Source organism: Megalobrama amblycephala, linkage group LG19 (genome assembly GCF_018812025.1).
Source record: "Megalobrama amblycephala isolate DHTTF-2021 linkage group LG19, ASM1881202v1, whole genome shotgun sequence".
NCBI classification, from domain to species: domain Eukaryota; kingdom Metazoa; phylum Chordata; class Actinopteri; order Cypriniformes; family Xenocyprididae; genus Megalobrama; species Megalobrama amblycephala.
In genome coordinates, this window is record NC_063062.1 from 3,403,047 (window position 1) to 3,425,930 (window position 22,884).

General features: G+C 38.4%; 1 protein-coding gene across 2 annotated transcripts in view; it reads right to left on the minus strand.

Moving 5' to 3' along the window:
* pik3c2a (phosphatidylinositol-4-phosphate 3-kinase, catalytic subunit type 2 alpha) overlaps positions 1 to 22,584 on the minus strand; it is a 48,277-nt gene extending 25,693 nt beyond the window's left edge. For both annotated transcript variants that reach the window (XM_048167930.1, XM_048167929.1), the window contains exons 1-8: positions 22,439 to 22,584; positions 17,409 to 18,561; positions 5,216 to 5,316; positions 4,628 to 4,788; positions 1,348 to 1,468; positions 440 to 551; positions 250 to 329; positions 61 to 124 (exon numbers count right to left, since the gene is read on the minus strand). In XM_048167930.1, coding sequence (XP_048023887.1) covers positions 61 to 124; positions 250 to 329; positions 440 to 551; positions 1,348 to 1,468; positions 4,628 to 4,788; positions 5,216 to 5,316; positions 17,409 to 18,491 — 1,722 coding nt within the window. In that variant the 5' untranslated portion in view covers positions 18,492 to 18,561; positions 22,439 to 22,584. The remainder of the gene's footprint in view (positions 1 to 60; positions 125 to 249; positions 330 to 439; positions 552 to 1,347; positions 1,469 to 4,627; positions 4,789 to 5,215; positions 5,317 to 17,408; positions 18,562 to 22,438) is intronic.
* Between the last annotated feature and the right edge of the window lie 300 nt (positions 22,585 to 22,884).

The following is a 22,884-nucleotide window of genomic DNA, read 5'->3' on the forward strand; positions in this document are numbered from 1 at the left end:
GAGAACCTGAAATTTGAAATTTTCATTAAATTAGCTTGCTGTGTTTAAAAAATAAGTTACCTCATTCTGAAGGCAGACATTGACTTGCTTATGATAGCCTTCTAGGTATTCAGCAAGACTCTCTCTACAGAAGAAAAAACATGCAAAGGAATGAGAGAAATCAACAAGCACAATCAGGGACTTCAAAGGCCACCCGTGGCTTTCTTGGCCTTTAGTAGAGGCAGTAGATAAGATGCAGCACATTCCTACCTTGTGACTGCCTCTTTAAATGGCCTCTCCACTAGGCCAAGGTATTTCTCCAAGTCAATGGGGGAGATGTCATCTTCTGCCTGTTAGCATACATAGAGAATACATATATTTATCCATTAAAACTCGTGAAGATAGCAGTGCAGTGAACAACTAGTTCATTTATTTATTCTAACCTTTGTAAGTGTCTTACCGTTCGAGCCAGATCTCGTCTCATTGTGTTAAGAAAAAGGAGCTGTAGTTTGATCTCCGTTTCCCACTTCCTGCAGTTCTGCACGTACTCATGACTGCCTAGACTGTGTTTACTGGAAGATAATTTTAAAGATGCTTTAGACATGGGCCAGAGCCAAGAGTAACAATACCTAAATGAATCAATGAATAACGGTGTAATGTCAACTTTATATAAGTATAATAAAACTGACAGAAAAAGCATTTAAAATGTTACAATGCTGTTATTTTAAGCAGCACAACTGTTTTCACCATTGATAATAATAAGAAATGTTACTTGAGTCCCAAATCAACATATTAGAATGATTTCTGAAGGATCATGTGACAATGAAGATTGGAGTAATGATGCTGAAAATTCAGCTGTCATCACAGTAATAAATTACACTTACTGTATTTCAAATAAATGCAGCCTTGGTGAGCATAAGAGAGTTTACAAAAACATCAACTTGCCAAGGTCAAATGAGGACAAGAAAGCCAGCATTCAACCAGACACTGGGGAACTATAACATAACAACAAACTAACTAAAGGCTTTCAAAACTCTGCAATGAACACAGGAATAACATGAGACACCCACAGTAACTAAGGGAGGATGCCTTGTATAACAAAAAAAAAAAAAGGCTCAATTCTTCCAAGAGCTTGGAAAGGATTTGTTTTTGCCCATTCCCTCTGTTCCTTATTAGGGCAGGCAAACCCTCCCTCGCCTAGCACAGTTGGTTCTGCTCTTCCAATGGTGTGGGTAAAAAGGAAACATTTCACTAGCACAATTAAAGCAAAATAGCCCCGTTTCTCAAGGAATGTTGGCAGGGGACTTGTTTATGCAATATGATAGAATGCCTCCAAAAAAGAAAAGAGACGATAAAGGGAGGACTCACTTCTGTAGAACCTCCTCCTGTCCGCAGACCTTGAGAACGTAGCTGCTTATGTCCACCTGGTTCAGGTCATCATGGACCCAACACAGAGCCTGCATTATGAGCAGGTCCACTGGAGAACTCACTGGGGAAAGAAACACAGTAAACATGAAGAAAAAAGCCACCCGTGGACATAGAAGTTAAAGAAATGTGTTTTGGTTCATGCACTGGAAGTCAGTGGTGACTTTCATTGTATGTATGGACAAAACATTCTTCAAAATATCTTTTATGTTGCACGGAAGAAAGTCATACAGGTCTGGAAAAAAATGAGGTTGAGTAAACAATGACAGAATTGTCATTTTTGGGTAAACTTTCCATTTAAATGGGACCTATTATGCCCCTTTTCACAAGATGTAATATAAGTCTCTGGTGTCGCCAGAATGTGTCTGTGAAGTTTCAGCTCAAAATACCCCACAGATCATTTATTAAAGCTTGCTAAATTTGGCCCTATTTGGGTGTGAGCAAAAGCACGCCGTTTTTGTGTGAGTCTCTTTAAATGCAAATGAGCTGCTGCTCCCACTTTCCAGAAGAGGGCGGAGCTTTAACAGCTCAACAACAACAAAGCTGGACAATCTCACGCAGCCAAAATGAGGATTGTCAGTAACGGTGTTCAGCCTTACATTGTTCAAACCGGAGTCGACACTGATGGAGAGACTCAGGAAGAAGTTACAACTTTTAGAGTGAAACTGGACGTTTCTGAATGGTTAGTGGATAAATTTATGTAGTTGCTGTGGAGTTGATTCAACTCATCCACTAGCATGTGCCGTCATGTTCATCTTTTGTTGAATTGACCCTCGTTTGTGAAGCAGTCCGGCGTAAAATGACGGCATGATAACAAAACTCTACTACAACAACTCTTCCTCTTCTCTAAAGCAGCCCAACATGGCCTCACCCCCTTTGTTGCATGTTCCCGGGAGCAGGGTTTATATAAATTTTGGGGTTTGTGATGTCACCAACCCGGGAAGAAGTTCATTGTAGTCCCTACCAGCAGTTTGTTGTAGTCCTTAAAAAGCGATCACTGTAAAAGAAAATATCTCCCTTTGCATTGAACTTTGAGCGTCGTAACTTTGCAGATGTTGTTTATGCTCAAACAGCAACATTACACACTAAAGTTAAAAAAGTGAAATCATAATCAAGGACCCCTTTAAATACATTGAGAACCATCCTACAGGTGTCATCTGCTAGGTATTGCACAAAAATAGCAAAAGGATGCATCATATTGGCCATGTCATTTTACAAGCTCGCACTGTTGTGGACTTCACAGCGGACTCTTACCCAACAGTTCATGCAGTGTTGACTGTGGACAGCAAGGGCTGGGGGTGCCATTTGGAACAGGATCGATGAACTAAATGTGAACCTCTTCAGGTTCATTTAGATGGAAAAGCACGATAACAGATTGGTGCGAAATGGATTTGGCATAAAAAGTTCCACTAGATCAGAGCAAACATCTGACACCCAACATATTGTTCATGGTCACCCCAGGCTGCAGCAATAACAGGCCCCACACCCCTCCTTGGAATGATCCCCTCTTCAAGCTCCAAGCCTAGGGCTGGATTACAGTAAGTCAGCCTGGCCTGGACTCTTCGTGTCTGCCCTGTTTTTCAAGCCTCAAGGTCTGATGGTCATGCCTAATTGGTGGTGGATTTGGGGTTGCTTTCAAGGGTTGTGGGATGCCAGTAAAATTTCTCCTCTGCCATCCTCTTTTCGTGGTACTACAGCAACACACATGGTGCTGGAATGTCAGGAGACTGCGGTTGGTCTAAAGTGGAGGGAAATCCACGGCCATAAGGAGGCCACGGAAAAAACCTGAGAGGCAGAAAGGCTAGAGTAGAACTAAATCCATATACATGCAATCCTGAAGTAAATACTGCCGAATTTGTAAATAAAACTAAACTTTTCTACTTAAAAGCTTTGTCAAATGGTATGTACCTACATTTGAAGAGGAGAGGGGAGAAGGTCTGATCCAGGGATCAGAAAACTGAGACACATAATCTGAGTTTATCCTGGAAAAGCCTTCATATTCCACACGTTCAAACACTAGTAGCCTCCTCAGTTTCATTTGCCTCGTCTTTTATGCCAAGAATGTCTGGAATTGCTAACTTTACTAACCTTACGCACAGCTAAGCATTTTCCTCCTCTTAAACAAACCAAGCAAAACCTCAAAAACCTCTTTATCCTCTTTGAAGTTTCAGACAGTCAGCCTTGGCATGCCAAGAGATGGTATGTCCATCATTCAGCTGCATGGTACTTCTCTGTATGGATTAGGAAAGTAAAAACGTGACCTCTTTTTTCCCCCTCTGTTCATAGAAGGAAGGAATATTGTTTCAAACTCAGCTTTCGGTAAAATTTGAAATCTCTTGATCTAACACAACAAACTGCGTCAGAAGTTTAAGAGGAAAAACAAGCAAGAACAGTGTGAACCTGAGGAGAAGCTAGCATCAATATCAGCATCCATCCTTATAACCAAGTCACTCCTCAAACATTAGCCGTCTGTGTGGCAACTTCAGGCTCCGACAGACACTGTGTCCCTTTTTCCCTTTCTAAGACCACAGTCTATGCTGGATTTATCCAGGACAAAAAGAGCTATGGGGCTTAGGCAGTAACAACACAGAAAAATTCTTCAACACAAAAGGCCAGTCTTGATTTCCTGCCAGGAGTGAGGTGGCCAGAGACTCTGCACAAAAAACGAGGCCCGGCAGTCTTCAGAACACAGCCGCTTCACAGGGAACTGTGCCAAGGCCACTACAGCTCAATGAAAAGGACTTTCTGTGCTTGGACCACAGACAGGTTACCCAGTAAAACCTCAGCTAGTGACTTGCAAGCATAAAAATGAAAAACACAGGAACCCTGGTTGAAGTATCAATCTGTTGAGCAGACGCACCATGACAGTTATGTAAAAAAAAGAATGTGTCGCAGCAGCCAAGAAATGCTCTCTGGCGCTTTGTCATGACTTCTTCATTTGTCAGTTTCCTTTATAGCAGACATTCACAGAAGTTTACTGTTGCGATTCATCAAGAGTTCATATTATTAGTTTAAATGAATTAAAATCAAGTCATAATTTACTTACCTTCATGATGTTCCAAACCATGACTTTCTTCTGTGGATTTCTAATTTTCATTTTTGGGTAAGCTAGCCCTTTTAATTGCCTTAACTCTTAGCATAACAATTTTCATATAAAAGCACGTTATCCTCTGTGAAAAGCTTATTTTGTAATGGCTAAATTCCCAGTCACAGAAACGCTTACCGTCACATGTGAAAGTTACAGGCTGTTGAGAATCAGAAATCTCGATGGACACTTTCACACTGCCCCCATTGTCTCCTCCTGCATCCCTCTGAGAGATCACAGGGCTGAGAACATAGCCAGGATTGGAAGTCAGGTCGTTATGCGGGAACTTTGACCTCAGTCTGCAAAAAGGAAGGGCAACACTTTGTGTAAATGAAGACATAACACAGGTAAATCTGGTGTACCTCAAGGTTCGGTCTTGGGTCCTTTGTTAATCATTTGTACATGCTCTCTTTGTGTGATAAATAGGAAACGTGGCATTAGATTTCATTGTTACATGGCCAACATACAGCTGTAGACTTCCTGCGTTTTACTTCTCTAAGTTTAGCTTTGATGGGCAGCTTGTTGAAAACAATGAGGTTTTGAGGCATTTCCCCAATTAGTCCCTCAAGGCAACACTAGCCTTGCTTCCCCTATAGAATCTATAATTACAGTGCTGATTCAGGTATCCTGGGACCTTCTGATATCAGATTAACAACACAGCTGTAGTAGCAGGACCTGCTTTTTGCTGAGGTTATTATGTTTTTAAACAAAAAAATCATAACTCACTTTGAAATGTCTTCACAGAATGCTACGACTTCTAGATTCTGGGCTTCCTTTTGCTGTAAGACAGAGTACTTTGAGAGTACATTTGCACTTCCCTTACTGACCTGTAAAAAGACAGACATGATGACATGGTTATACTGAAGAGCAGACAATCAGCCTTTGACTTTTCAGCCCTTAACATAGGAAATCATTTGTTAAATGTGTTTTGTAAACAGTCTGTAGTATGTACAGTGGTATCAAATACTAGTGATTGATGACATTAACATCCCAGTTCAAATGTGGAACAAGACAGTCTCTCTGTTTGGTGAGAGGATACTGAGAATGTGAAGAATGTCTGGAATGCTTAAAAAAAGACTTCCTTCAGGAAGGAAATAGGTCAAAAAGGCACATCAACATACGAGGAATAAAAGGTACTTTCAGTTCAATAATGGCTCGCATTCTAGGAAATTAAATAGGAAGATTTGTTTTCTGCTTAAATACATTTATTATGCAGCCTATATAAATTCATTTGCATTTTTGTGGCATTTTATTAGCACGGTCTCTGATGAGAACATTTGCCTCTGACACATTCACCATAAGTAAAATTAACGTTATAAACAAATGTGTCAATGTGGACAAAAAGAGCAGATCATGTGTTTTACTGCAGGTAAGACATACAAGCATCAGATGAGATGATGGTGTCTTTAGCTTTTTACTAGGCCAGAGCTCTAGGCCTAACCTTAGAGAAAAATGAGATGCCATGTGACACACATTCACAAATTATTCATCCGCTTTTGCTTAGAGCTACACTTTTACAGTTCTGGCTGCCCTATATGCAATCTCTCCCAAGTCTAAAGTAACCTTTTCCTCAGGTTAAACGTTTATGAGGGAAGTGCCAAGAAACAATTCATAAAACACTCAGGAATGAGAGAATGGAGGAAGTTGGCTTGCATGAGCTTAGAATTTGGTTGGATTTAAGTAAAATACCACCATCATCTAAGTTTGTGTGCGTAATAGAATTCACAGAAACAGTAACTTCCTTTCAATTATTGCTGCTAAGAATGATGATATGGATCAACTAGAACTTCCCTCTCCGACTGACCTGATTATACTTCCCCTAAATAAATATGACTGTATTTCCGTCAGATGATTTAACATTCCACTGTCGACGGAGTGCTTGATGGTAAACAGTGACTAAGAGATTTGTTTATATATCCAATTATTCACTGATATATTAAACAAACTTCATTTTTGCATGTGGGATAAGCTGACAGTGAGAGGATCACAGGGATGGGATATTCAGGACACATTTACAAACACATTCAATAAAAAACAAAAACTACATGGCTGCAGTGTTAACTAAGAACGCTTCATTGTCCAAATACAAGAGCTACTTTGTTGGCTAGGAGGCTTAGTGATTGATGTGATACATAAGGGATGTCAAAGTACCAAATGATACCAGTCTATCAACAATATCGGTGCTTGAGCGATGTCTGACCTACATGTGGCTGCTTCCGTACGCTCACAGGCATATTTAGCACACATAATGCGTGTCAAGCAGGTCAAAAGTATTGGATCTGTGCATTAGGTCATACAATACACTAAAGTATGCCAGTATTAATGTATAATATCAGTATTATTTGTTTACACTACTGTTTAAAATATTGTGGTCAGTAAGACTTTAATAAAAAAATAATACTTTAATCAACAAAGATGCATTAAATTGATCAAAAGTGACTAAAGAAATGTATAATGTTACAAAAGATTTCTATTTCAAATAATTGCTGTTCTTTTGAGATGTATCATGGTAAAAATGTATCAAAGTATTAAGAAGCACAAACAATTTTATTACAGCATTGATAAGAAATGTTTCATGAATACTCCTGAAAGCTTTGCCATCACAGGAATAAATTACAATTTAAAATATATTAAAATAGAAAAAATAAAAAATAAATGTTTTTAACCTGTTAACTGTCACTGGGTGGGCCAACAGCCATTACATATTTAAAACAGTAATATTCTATACTAAACCTAAACTAATCTTGACAAACTATAAATCATTTGAAATTATAGAAATTATCTACTTCATAAATTGTATGAAAATAATGGAAATATATGGTTCAGATCACTCAAACCATATATGGAAATGGAGGCGCCTTTATATGGTCAGTAATGGAGATTGGTTGTCATCTAGTGAAAAAGTGTGGTACTGCGCCCAAACAAAATCTTACTGAAAGCTCATTTTTTGAGATATCAACCTGAAATTTGGAACACAACTTGTTCAGATTTTTGGCTTTGATTTCCTTGCAGTTTTAGAGTAAAACTTGTTTTGTAAAATATATATTTTATATAAAATATTATATTTTTACATTTTCATAATCTTAAAGGTCCCGTTTTTCGTGGTTTTTTGAAGCTTTGATTGTGTTTATAGTGTGCAATATAACATGTGTTCATGTTTCGCGTGTAAAAAAACACAGTATTTTTCACATAATTTACTTATCTGTATACCGCTGTTTCCACTGTCATAAAAACGGGCTGATGACTTCCTTGTTCTATGAAGTCCCTCCTTCAGAAATACGTAACTAGTTCTGATTGTGCCAGCGGTTCCTGTGTTGTGATTTGACAGCAGTTTAGCGCATCTTGCCCGGAAATGTCACGCCTCTTACCATAACGTGGAGATGCACGCGCTCAGTGTTATTGTAAACATGTCTTTAATTTAACCCTATCAATCTGAGCCGGAATCAGACCCGGTGATTGGACTGCGGGATGAAAATAACAGCGTTTCGACGACATGGCGACAAACACACTCTACAAACGCAACTCTTGTGTATTCCTGTGGGCGGAGGTTAGTCAAAAAACTGTTTTAGTGACGTCATTAAAGAAGGAAGTAGAGATTTTATTTATACTCTAACAACAACATTACACACTAACTAAAGTTTGAAACATGGGATCACGAAGAACGGGACCTTTAAACTTCCATAACCGTTTTTCTGTTTCACTTACATAAGTTATTGCACTTCTACAATAATCTGCCAAATTTCATCTTTAAAACAAGACCAGCCTTATGTCTATACTCCAAAATGGTCTTGAATTACAAACATTTAAGTTTGGATAGTGCATTTTCTTGTCAAAAAGTGGGGGGTGACAGTTAACAGATTAAGTTATATTTCACAATATTACTCTTCTGACTGTAGTCTTATTAAGCATAAGATACTATTATAAAGTCTCCATGCTATTTTTTATTTTGTGTTAATGTTTATATTAAATGTACATTAAATAGCATATTCATTTTGACATTACACTTGCATTGGTATGGACCAGTGAACCAGATCAACTCAACACACAAACCTTTGGCACCAGTACTTAATTTGTTTACGCCGGTAGATAATGCATCTAGATAGCTTAATTTGGTTTGCCTTTATGAATGCTGTAGCATAAAATATCCTAAAAACAATTGGCTCTACTAATCCCAAATACTTTCAACCACACTCAAAAAAAGAAACTACTTTTGATAATGTGTTGTAACCCAAACCACAAGCATGAAGTAATGGCAACAGTGAACTTACACTTACACCAAGCCTGTTGATACACACAGCAACAAACAGGTCTTTTGGGATGTGTGCTGATAAGGGCTGAAATATCCAGGGCTTGTGATAAGAGTATCTGGTGTTGTGTGCGGTGAAGCAGAGTAACTGTACACCAAAGCTAAAGCTCAGATTAGTTTCGCCGCTCTTTCGCACACTCCGAAAGAGGGCTACCATGGAAACAGGGAGCTGCGTGGCCCCGCTGCAGGCATGTCAGGGAAGAACCCATGGGGCAAAGACAGCTAGCTGGGGCTTGTCTGTGCTAATGAGAGCAGCAGCAGTCCTCACTACACAAAGACAACAACCGATTTACTCCAGAATACTAGGACAGCATAGTGCGTAGTGATGAACTAGACCTGATGTGAGCTTCAGAAATGTAACCATATTCATTCCTAATACTTGAAAAGAGGAAGTGAAAAGACTGAACCCTCTGACTGACCCCTTTATTTTATCCTAAAGTGAAAGCTGATCCTGTTGTAGAAGTTACGGGCAAGAATTCTACAAGTTCTGTGGGAAATGTGTGATAACAGCCAATTGTCCTAGTCAGAAACAAACATAATGAAACGGGAAGTGGGATTTCTGGGGGGGAAAGCGCACATTTACACACCCTCCCCCATAAGGAGTCGAAGCCTCACTCAATGCACATTCCTCTCAGGAAGTCGTTCTTTATTTTGGCAATCAGTGACAAAATTTCTAAGGAAACACCAAAGATAAAGTGAAAAATTTAGATAAAACCGTGATAAATTGAAAGAGACCAAGCACCAGCTGAACTAGAGTTTGATAAGAAACCAACCATGAGGAACAAGACCAAAACAAAACATGCAAATCACCCCCAGCTAAAAATGTTGCAAAGACATTCACCACACTGGCACGGTATAATAATTAGAAAACCATACGTACACATTTTTAACTGCTGCATCCGGTCACATCACAGAGCACTGCATTCATGCTCACATAAGAGACGCTTATAAAATACTATTGTCGATTTGGGGTGGATCACGACGATCAACTAATCATCTAACTTGTCAATTAGTATGCTTTCTTTGTTTTGATATTTTTAGCAATTTAAAGGGGTCATGAACGGCATTGTTTTATTGTTTTTTTATAATGTTTCCTGGGGTGCGCTTATAATGTTTGCATGCTTTTTACATAATTTAGAAAAATTTTTCCTTCCCTGATTTTAGCCCTCTTATTTGAACGCTCTGTTTTAAGGGGCGTGTCTGCTGTGAGACTTCAGTGTAAACGCCCACTGCTGTGATTGGCCAACATATTTGCCTATGAAATAGCAAGTATTACTCTCTCGAAAACTTTTAGCATGTTTTTACTATTACAGTTCTCAAGGTTAACTAATCGTGAAAAGTGTTGATCATAGAATTACACTTAAATCTAAGGCATTATATTTAGATTGTGGCATGAAAGCAGTGATCTCGTCATTGCAACTCAATTTCTGCACACTAACGAATGCTTTCATAATTAACAGTGCAAACGTGATGCAACTAAGAGATTCTGTTTGATTGACAGCTCCAGCGATTGTAAAGGGAGCGTTCTTTGATCACTTTCTATATATATTTTAATCACATTTAAATAACAGATTATTTTCATCCTACAAAGAGAAACAACGTGGAGTTGACCGTTTAATCACTGGTTTGATGTACTGACGCATAGGCAAAGATTATTTGAATGTACATGAATGATTACATATCCAATCAGGCATTAGAATTAACACAGTTACATACACGCATTACTGTCGAGTCCATGTTGTAAAAGTCTGTTTGTAAAGCCTGCGCCGAAATGTGATTTATTTACCAAAGAATCCACCGTGAAATGTACCGAATACAAATAAATGAAGCTCAACTGAGATATTCACATTGTTGAAAATAAATAACCATATTCCTAGCATTAGGATCCTTCGAAAGGTAATGTCATTTTTAGTCCTGTATTGCTCTTTCTCACTAAAACGCCAGTGGGCGGGGCTAACGTTGCAATAATGAAGTAGGTGTTGATTTCTTCTGCGGAGAAAAGCTTTTATTGGACTAACAAGGAAGTTTTCAGTTCTGAAACTTACAGGATATTCTTAAAGTATGATGACCTCTTATATCAAAACCTCAAGGAAAAGTTGATTTCTCAATTCACGACCCCTTTAATTAGCATGCTGTGCTTTAGCTGTTTGACTGGTAAAACCCTCAAAAAAAAAGTTTTTAAATGTATCCCCTTTAAAGCGTGACAGCTACAGCCATAGGGGCAGTTCACACAGAACAGGTTTTTACATTCCACTGTATTTATTTTCCATTGTTCTTCTATGTAAACATGCACTAGGCTAGATGAATATCTTTGACCGCTACACTCACATCTTGTTGCAACACATCAACCACGACATAGTTGATTTTGAAAATATGTGTCATTGATTACATTGCGAAACAGTATCACTAAGTTGTTCACTATACAGTTGCATGAAAAAGTATGTGAACCCCTTGCAGAATTTGTGAAAATGAGAATTATAATAATAATAAAAAATGCATGTTATTTTTTGTTTAGTACTGTCCTGAGTAAGATATTTTACATAAAAGATGTTTGCATTTAGTTCACAAGACAAAACAATAGCTGAATTTATTAAAATAACCCCATTCATAAGTATGTGAACTATTGATTCTCAATACTGTGTGTGGTTACCTGATGATCCACGACTGTTTTTATGTTTTGTGATGGTTGTTCATGAGTCTCTTGTTTGTTCTGATCAGTTAAACCAGGGGTTCTCAACCTTTTGCAAGCAGGGCCCCCCCAAAGCTGGTTCATTGCATTTGGGGCCCCAGTGCGTGCGAGCATTTCACAAAAACTAAAGGAAAGCTTTAACTGTAGTCTATATTCTGACTAGTTTATTCGTTTATATATACAGGGTGCGATTTGTGAAAAAAACCAGAGGGGAGGATGTTTTGAATTTTTATTTATTTTTTTTTTTAAATTTGTTAAAAACCACAGTGCTATATACTATTTTTTGGCAGCTGTTACAGAAACATTTTTTTTTTTAAATCTTCTGATTTAACCTTGAGATTTGAAGTATCACATATTTGCACCACTAAAATGACATTAATAATTCTTAATTTCTGATAGAAATGCAAAATCAATCGGTAGTTATTAATAGAATAACGAGACACAAACCTTTACATTCAATCGCGTTTGGCCCCATTTATTTTTGCATACACGTTTACCTCAGATTTTATTATCTAGAATTGAAGCTGGGCCGTACGCAGGGTTTCATAATTCCCAAGGTCAGAAAATGTAGTTTGCTAGGGGGGTTCGGGGGCATGCTCCCCCGAGAAAATTTAGATTTCCCTGATGTACATATGTGCATTTTAAGACGTTTCAAGGCCAACAAATTGGATAACAATAGCTATAAAACCATGTCAACATTAGAGCCCGACCGATATGGATTTTTGGGGGCCGATGCCGATGCCGATATTAACTCGAAAAGAGCCGATTTATAAGCCGATATTTTGATTTTGAAAATAAACTGGATATTAGACCCATTTCCTATAAACTACACTTACACAACATTCAATAACAAAATATCTGCCCGTTCTATGTATGTGGGCTGTATAAACCATTTTCCAGAAGGGATTATGTTAAAAAAAGCCTTAGATTACAGTCTCAATGACTAAACAATTGCACATCAAAAGTATATATTTTTTAATGATCAAAAAACAGTCTGGTTTTAAACATTTAACAGTTTTACTTACTTCCAGTTGAAGCTGGTTTTAACAGTCTGTGTGTGTACTGTAAATAAATTATAATACTAAAGTTAAAGTAAAAGAGCTATACCAAACAAATTCAATATTCAACAAAACCATGTCAATGAATTGAAAATAAAATTAAAATAAGTTAAATGGGAAACACTGCAGATATATTTAGAATAAGTTAACCGCTAACGTTATAGTTTGACCCCTTTTAACGTTCGCGCTCTTCCACTGATAAACATGGTATTAGCTTTGTGGCTAATCTAATATAGCAATGCATTAGCGGCTGTAAGTGATGTTACAGAATATTTAGAAGTGATAATGATAGGACCGTTAGCTAGAACTACCACACTGTTTTATATACAGTGTATGAACTAAATCTACAATCATTTCACATGACGAACGACAGACTCACCGTCAAAAGAGTACATCTCCGTGGCACTTGGGTAAAGTTGGTTTTATATTCACACATTCGGACTTCTGATAAATTCAGACTTTCCAATAAATGTGCAATAAATTAATGTTTGCGAATTTTAAGCAGCGACATGATATTGACAACCAACGATTGTCAACTTACAACATTTTTCACAGTCGATCAAAATAGGCAAGTGTTGATTTAATGGCATATTTACTTGTGAATGTCCACTTAATGTCCAATGTAGTGTGATTAACAAGGATATTGAATACTGATGTTCGAATGTGCGAATATAAAACCAACTTTACCCAAGTCTCCGTGGCTCGGCCTTACAGTCTATGGGCTCGGCTGATAGCTTTCTTCTGTAGTGGATTTCTGGCGCTGTTGTCAACTGGGGAGTTGCAGAGCTCCCTCTGGTGGGCAAACTATGCAACACTCATAACATGAGTGAAGCATGAGACTCTGTTTCTCATGTTTCATCGGCCGTTATAAACGCCGATGCCGATTTAAATGCAATTAGCTCATATCGGCCGATAATATCGGCCGGCCGATATATCGGTCGGGCTCTAGTCAACATATATCGATGCTAGGGGTGGGACAGAATATCGATATGGCGATATATCGTCATCCTTCTCTGTGCGATACGAGAATCATTATCGCTGCGCCAAATATCGATATTTTAATTTTTAAAAAAAATAAAGCGCTATATATAGATGTCTTTGCTCAAATCGTCCTACTTCAAGGCGGCGCTCGACACATGAATGAGGGAAACGTGAACTTAAGTTAACTAGCCTAAGAAAAAGAGGTTATTAACAGGATGGCGGACAGCAGTGTGAGTAAAATAGATGCCCCAGCCACGTTTAAGTTCAAAGTCTTGACGCACTTTTATACCATTGATGTGACAGTCGTAGACATCTTTGACGTTCTTCACCGAGCGCTTAGATATACACGGGAGCATTTGAAAGCATATATTAGGGATCCTCTGATAGACGCCTGCTTTCGAACGCTCCCGTGTATATCTAAGCACTTGAAGAACGTCAAAGGGTCTGTTTGCACCTGGTGACTTCATGCATTTTCTATGATCGGATAGCTATCCGATCGTGAAAAGACCAGGTCTAAATGCCTAAATACGCATTTGAGACGGATTTAAATCCGATCGCTCAAACCACTTCAGGAGATGGTCTGGGACGCATTCCAGTCAAAACTGTCTATGCTCAGTCTAAATGCATCTGGTTGTTGAAACTACATATGTAAATTTTACTTCTCCCAAAAATACTAAAACTGAAACATGTGAGAGTCAGATATGACAACATCACACATCACACATCGCCGCAGATCTCTTCAGCAAGCTGACGCGCAAACTGCCGCATATGAAAGTGAAAGTAAGTCGCAGACGCATAACACACAATTATCTTCATTAAAAGTAATGAGACCTTATACCAGTGCTGTTGCCGCTCTCTCCTTTTGCAGTCTTTGATTTTGAAATTAACTGATGGTCAATAAAATGCACCTCATATTTCTTGCTTTCGGTGACGTGAACTCTATTAAATGTACATATAAGATCGGATTTATCCGTTAACCTGCACTTAACCTTTTCAAGTGCATTTTGTTTTCATATTAAGACCAATATCGCGACGTATCATTATAGGATTGTCTAGCGATATATCGATTATCGCAGAATCGCTGACTCGCGATATTATCGTTATCGTGAGCCATTTATCGTGATCGGATCGTATCGTGAGGTACCCTCCGATTCCCACCCCTAATCGATGCATGCACAGTTTTGAGGCAGCTTTAATCGCATGTTTGGCAATTTCATGACTTCACTTACAACAGAACAACGACAATCATTGCTCGTAGTTTCTTCTGCGCTTTATTTAAGCTATAATAAAGTCATTATGCAGCGCGCGCCGGCGCATTTGCGCATGCAATTCTTGACTGCGCTCCACGACCACAGTATAACGGCTGATTGGACAGTCGTGTTCATTTTTCTGAGTTTTACAGACATAGCCTGACAAAATCTCATCTAACCACAATTCACTGTTGTTCAACTGAAGCTCCCTCCCTCGATTGACTTGAGCCTGGCACTGAGAAAAAGTCGGAATGCGCGTCTGAAAAGTGTCCAGTTTGTTGTGGTGGTAAAGAGACAGTTCTATATAAACGCAGCGTTTTACTTGGCGATGTTTGAAAAAAAGATTTTTATTTTTGGTATTTTATATGCTCTGTTGGTGGTTTGTGGAGTAGCATTAATCCCCGGTGGGGTAATGGCATTAAATATGGATAAAATATTTCACCAGAGGGAGGGATACATAGACCAGAAGGGGGGAAATTCCCCCATCCCCTCCTACAAATCGCACCCTGTGTATATATTATATATATATATATATATATATATATATATATATATATATATATATATATATATAAACTAAATACGACCTCACGTTTTATACGTTTGCAGCCTATACGTTTTATACGTTTGGTCCGATTTTCGGCATTTTTCGCATCCGTAGCAAATATTTTGAGGGGTTTTTGACAATTGATCCACAAAATGACGAATATGAAAAAACGAATACGACAGTTTCGGACTCAGTCAGGTGCAAGGACCTTAAACTTTTGAGGCTTGCGCAGGAGAAATCAAACAAATGAGCGCCGTTTTCCAAGATCTGGATCCGCAGCACACACAAATAAACTAAACTGACATACTGCAGTTAAATTTCAAAATGTGGTGTTTTTATATTTATAACATTTGAATACAGTTCAGCAACATACATCACACGACCTGACGATCAAGAGAGCTGACAAATGACCATCACTTAATTTACCATCACCTCACGATTGAAAATGTGACACTGATATGACAGTTCAACAAACAAGTTAATATATTAAGTCACTTACATTTTAGACGAAATAATGACTGTTTTGGTCTATTTTAGCAGCGAAAATAGATCCGATGAATCCAAACAAACATAGCGCATTTCACAGCAACACTCAATCGTGTTTTGAATGATTCAGTGTTTTGAACAAATCGTTTGAGTCAAAGATTCAACGACCCATTCACAAACATCTGTCTCATTCTTGATGAATCGGCCGTTTGAACGAATCGCGAATGAACGACTCAATGACTCGCTTAATAAAACCGCTTATCACCTGCATTTGCGCTCACTATCGACAAACCAATCAAATTTGTTCAAAACTTTTTTTTTTAATCAGTCCAAACACATTTAAATTTTTATTCAGGAGTTATGTATATACAAAACTATAGCTTTTTATGACAGTAGTTAAGTGATAAAAAAAAAAATTTTTTCAGGTTTTTTTCCTCCCATCCAGTAGCCACTCGCGCCCCCCCAGGAGAGTGTCCGCGCCCCCCCGGTTGAGAACCACTGAGTTAAACTGAGCTCTGTTCTTCAGAAAAATCCTCCAGCTCCTGCAGATTCATCAGTTTTCAAGCATTTTTGCATATTTGAACCCTTTCCAGCAGTGACTGTAGGATTTTGAGATTCATCTTTTCACACTGAGGACAACTGAGGGACTCAAACTCAACTATTAAAAAAGGTTCAAACAGTCACTGATGCTCCAGAAGGAAACACGATGCATTAAGAGCCGAGGGGTGAAAACTTTTGAATTCAAATATCAAGGTAAATTGTACTTAATTTTTCTTTCAGGAAACATGCAAGTATCTTCTGTTGGTTCCGAAGGGCAGTACTAAATGAAAAACAATGATATTTAAACAAAATAAGAAAAATTGTGACATCTTCATCCTGTTCAAAAGTTTTCACCCCTCGGCTCTTAATGCATCATGTTTCCTTCTGGAGCATCAGTGAATGTTTGAACCTTTTTTAATAGTTGAGTTTGAGTCCCTCAGTTTTCCTCAGTATGAAAACACAGATCTCAAAATCATACAATCACTGCTGGAAAGGGTTCAAATACGCAAAAATGCTTGAAAACTGATGAATCTGCAGGAGCTGGAGGATTTTTCTGAAGAACAGAGCTCAGTTTAACTGCTCAGGACAAACAAGAGACTCATGAACAACCATCACAAAACATAAAAACAGTCGTAGATCATCAGGGAACCACACACAGTATTGAGAATCAATGCTTCACATACTTATGAATGGGGTTATTTTAATAAATTCAGCTATTGTTTTGTCTTGTGAACTAAATGCAAACATCTTTTATGTAAAATATCTTACACAGGACAGTACTAAACAAAAAATAACTTTTTTGTTAATAATAAAATAATAAATTTTTTATTATCCCTCTTATTTTATTAAAATAATTCTCATTTTCACAGATTCTGCAAGGGGTTCACATACTTTTTCATGCCACTGTATGTGCATTAGACACAACAGGTTTGAATTTGAGGATACCTGGCTGGGATCATTTCTACTTCCTCCTTAACTCTGCAGAAGAGGAAGTGGTAATCATTTCTAAACAAACAGTGCTGCCAACATGTTCTGGGTCAGCAGAAAGCAAATTTCTCCTACCTGTTTGCCTGAGCTGTGATTCGTTGAGGTTGCAGGTATATTAATGGATTGGCTTCTTGTTACAGCCGCCCCTGTTGACGCTCTTCTCGGTTGGGTTGCCAAAGTGGCCTTGCTGTTCACCTGCGCCGAGGAACTGCCATTATCCACAACTTCAGGCTCATCCTGAAGAACCGCATCCCATGGGTCTTTAGCATTCCCAGACTCCACTAAGAAAGGACAACTTGAAACAGTGGGTGTCTCCTCGACCTCCACCTCCTTGTGCTTGTTGAGCGGGTCCAGGTCCAGCCACTCAAATCGGCTGATGTTGGGAGGTTCTGAGGGCTGAGGCATTGGCTCCAAGGACTTGGCGCTTGCCAATTCCGTTTCCATGCTGGAGGACCTGCCATTCTTCAAGTATTCCGAAGTGCTGGCAATTTTGTCAAACAGCTTGGCCATCTCTGGGGTGACGGCAGGCTGAGAGTATGCCAGAGCAGCAGGTGTTTGTATGGGTGTAAAGGAGAGGAAAGGGGTCGGTTGGGCTGACAGACTAATAAAGGGAGACATAGCTGGACTAAAGCCATTCTGGAAAGAGCATGGGGGCTTCATGAAAGGAGCAGAGGGGAAAATGGGAGTCTGTGCATGTGTTGGGGTGGGTGTCCAGTGAAACGAAGAAGGGCTGAACGCATGTCCTCCAGGATACGATGCACTGAGATTGCAACCTAGCAAAGAGGAAGGTCTTGTCATTTTGTTCGCGCCAAAACTGTCATCCAGAAGCAGCTTTTCCAGCTCCTCCTTGGTCAGCTTCTCCAAATCGATGTCCTCAAATTTGTCTTTTTGTTCCTTCTTCTGCGTTTCTGATTCACAGAACACAATGAGGTCTTTCTCTTGACGGCTAATGGATGTTTGCGCCGTCGGTTTGGGAAGGGGATTAACAGAAGACGCTGTGACTGGGAGAGTATGCCCTTTCTCACGCTTAATTTTGTCCAAGGCCTCTACCTCCATGCGTAAAGCCTCCTCCTTTCCCACAATCCCTTTGGGCCGGACCACCCCCGGAGAGGCTGGCCTGTCAAACTTAAACCCATTGCCACTGGATATGTGGGCCATGGTGTCAGCTTCGCCTTGCTACGTACATGAGGAGACCACTGGGTTCTGACGGGAACTTTACAACAGGTGCCTATGGGAAAAAAAATTGAGAGAATATTACATTTCAATGTCGGGTACTCATGACATCAATGCTTTCAAAAGATGTATTGCATGTTCAGTGCAAATTATGATGCACTTGTAGTGTTATTTTTAAAGGCAGTGGTCAATATACTGAATCGCTCTGGGCCGTTTTTAACAATCAAATATCCTGTTCACAATAGTGTGGTTATAAAAATGAGCTTCTATCACTTAAGAGTAATAGACTTAGTCCATTATGCACTAACACTAGCATGACATTGTGTCCCAAATCAAACAAATGAATCCCTTTTGTTCAAATGTTTGATATGAGAGACCTTGTAAAACATGAAAAGATGGATGAATGCAACCCTGGCCTGCACCTTACACTAGGAAAAAGGGAATTGACTCCACAGCAACTGAAGCTTGAAAAAAAGATGCACAAGGCTGTCACATGACAGGACCAAAGGGCTATACAGTGCAACTGTGAAAAATATATTTTGAATGAATAATTCAGTGAAAAAGACTGTCACCTAGACAGCTTCAGTTTCAATTTAAAAGCATTATTTCAGTTATTTTATTAAATTTATTGTCTAAACTTAATATTTTTAAACATTAATCTCATAACATTGCTATTATGAATTTAAATGCATTCATGCCACATCTGAGCCTTATTAAACCGTCTTTAAATATACCTAAATGCCACTTTTGTGTGGTTCTTCTTTGCCACCTGTGCAATGCAACGATGAATTCTGTTGATATGGATTTCATTTGATTGGTAACTTATTCTGCCTGATTTTGTCTTATTATTCGAATTGAATTTATTGTTTGAATTAAAAACTTTGAACAAGTTAATAAATATAAATTTAAGAATGACAAAAAGATGACATTCATATACTTGGGTTAGATTAAAAGAAAAAAAAACTCATAAAAAAGGTAAAATAAAAATTTCAAATCAATTTAAGGAGTCAAATATCAACCTGTAATGGGAAGGATAATTTCTGTTATTGATCAGAAGCTAATAAAAATTTTAAAAATCGGTGCTCCTAAAAAGAAATGCAAGCGTAAAGCCCCGGACCACAGAACATTTTTCACATTACGATTCAACAATCTCAAATTTTGGATTTCTGACAAAAGCATCCTCAATATTTCCGATCTGACAAATCTTTAGATTTTGAAATGCACAAAACGTCAGCAGAGAAAATACAGTTCATGTGCATGGTCAGTGAGGGCGTGTCTAACTCTGGATTTAATGGGTGAATGGCAGGCGGTTACAAGCACATACCAGACATTTCCCTGTGCTCTGCTGGCCCGAGACATGCCAGCTTGCAATTGAAACAGAACCAATTAGGTACAAACTCAAGACAGAACTGGGTTTCAGCTCCTCGTTTACAGCTTCACTGATTATGTGCAAAATCCCCCAAAAATAGGGCAGGACTGATTTATGTTATTTAAGTGTGACAGTGATGACGAAACATGGAGCAATGAAAAAACCTAGATATACGTCTCCAACAAGTCAAGACAAGGAAGAGTGTGTCATTTAGGGGTATTATGCACAATGCAAAGCAGAGTTTAGTTGATGACAGTTTCAGAACAATAGCACTTATCACTTTAAAGGGGTCCTTGATTATGTTGCTGTTTGACGACGCTCAAAGTTCTAAGGACTACAACATTGCATTCTAAAAGTTGTAACTTCTTCCTGAGTCTCTCCATCAGTGTCGACTCCGGTTTGAACAATGTAAGGCTGAACACCGTTACTGACAATCCTCATTTTGGCTGCGTGAGATTCTCCAGCTTTGTTGTTGTTGAGCAACCGAAGCGTGAGCTGTTAAAGCTCCGCCCTCTTCTGGAAAGGGGGCCGGGAGAAGCAGCTCATTTGCATTTAAAGGGACACAAATAGGGGCAAATATGACAAGCTATAATAAATGATCTGTGGGGTATTTTGAGCTGAAACTTCACAGACACATTCTGGGGACACCAGAGACTTATATTACGTCTTGTACAAGGGGCATAATAGGTCCTTAATAAAGAATTTAACTGATGTGCAAAAAATGCAATAATTTACTGAAAATGAATAATTCTTCTGCCAAGCAAAGTAGTTCTTCAGCAACATTTAGCAGAATTTTTTTTCTATTCCACTGCGCTACATTTCCATTGATTTTCAGTGTTGTGCTTGTGCTACTTTGTTGTTCTTGCAGATATGTTTTCTGGTTCAAAACATAATATTTAGGAGCCTTGTCTGTGAACCCGGGCAATGGAGTGCAATATCTAGTTACTGTGTCTTCTCTTCTTTTTCATGCCAGAAAAAAGGCTGGTGTCATACTCTGCGCTCTCAGTGTTGTTAAATTGTTGCAGCCAAAAGTTTGTGGGAATGGTTCACACACTACTCAGGGTGCATGACTGAGTGTACTGTATTAACAATGACAAATATCACTTATTTATGCATTCGAAAACCCCCAGATTCAAAGCCTTTCAAAGATGGTGTCAGATTATAAAGGAAGTCATGTTTTTGTACTTAACAATAAAATGATTTATCAAGCTTCAATGCAGCTGTTCAAAGTACAGAAATGAATAACTAGATAATGCATATGGCTTTTAAATGCGTCCGTTTATGAACATCAGCTCACTTTTAAGACTCAGAAATGCACTGAACACAAAGCGTGACTCCGAGTTCGGTTTCAATGCTTTTCTAAGCACTTGCAAAACAAGTCATGAGAAGACAGATAGTTCCCAAGACAGTGAGAAAGTTCAGAAGGGTAAATAAATGATAGATGACACAATACAGCACTCATAATGTGTGAAACCTGTCATTACATCTGCCCTCTTTACAGTAAACATAAGTGACAGAGTGACAATTGCGGGACTAAAAAAATTTGTTACAATATGCATATTCAGCTAGCCGAGCACATGATTCATGCATAGAACTACAATGACGCAACACTACAGGAACAACACGATTAAATGCCACCATTTTCAGGCCATGTGTGCCAAATCCTCATTAATACAAGTCTATTTTAGTTATGCCAGGCAAAAGGCAAAAAACAAGACAAAACCTGCTTCTCCAGTCAGTTCCCACAACAATATTGACTCAAAGCGGCTTACAAAGAGCTTATTAGAAACATACAAATGTTATAATTATTACACAATATCAACTGTGCTTTCAGCTTCTTTGAAAAAAGAAAAAAAACACTGGGATAAATAAGTAAATATGCATTTTCAAGCATAAAAAATGGATACAGATGAGTGAATAAGCTACTAAATTGTTATTACTATAAAATAATTAATGTTAAATTGTCATAGGCTTCATACAGTGTTGCAAAAAGGTGCATGAGCTTCATCACTAACTTTCATTAACCTGTTCTGAACTCAAGAGGGTTTTATTATGCATATTAGACGAAATGTTGATTAATAAGTGATCCAAATAGAAGTGCAACCTCATCTTATTGTAATAAATAAAGGATAAATACTGTTTGAAAGACATTCCAGAAACTAAAACAAAAGTTTATAAAGAAAAAATAGCTAATAGTCTCTAGATTGCCAATAAATACAGATTGATATTTCTAATCAAATATGTACTGTCAGCACAGTAAATAACCTGCAACGAACAGCCCGACATTGTAAAACATCTCAAAAGATTATATCTAAACACTTAAACAAGAGATCTCTGGCAGAAAGTTGTTTCAGAAACTTTACGCAATGTTTGTGCAAATGATTCGGAATTTCGGCGCACTCAGCGCGCCAACAAAAGTGAAAACACAAGCAAAAGAAAAACAAACAGCACAAATACTTTACAGAAACAGAACACACTATACTTCCGGTACGCAGAAGAACAGCGCTGGCGGGTAAACTTAACGACACGGTAAGAATTTGTGTGAATAAATGACGATTCCTACCTTCAGACTCTCGGATCTTTGACGCTGGACATTTTCCTCCAGCTGGAAAATTTGCTCATGTAGTCGTAGACACAAACGTCAGTTCCTGCTGGAGATCAGAGAGTGAAGATAACAGAGAAACAGCGACATCTGGAGGTCAGAAAACACATTACGCGTCAGCCGTTTTGAAGAGATTATTTGACTCACTCGTTATGACAATGATTTGCCTCCATCTACTGGAAGTTTTAGTTTAGTTTCATTTCATGTTTTTTTTTTTTTCCATCATTTAAAGGATTAGTTCACTTTCAAATTAAAATTTCCTGATAATTTACTCACCCCCATGCCATCCAAGATGTTCATGTGTTTCTTTCTTCAGCCTAAAAGAAATTAAGGTTTTTAAGGAAAACATTCCAGGATTTTTCTCCGTATAGTGGACTTCACTGGAGCCCAAACGGTTGAAGGTCAAA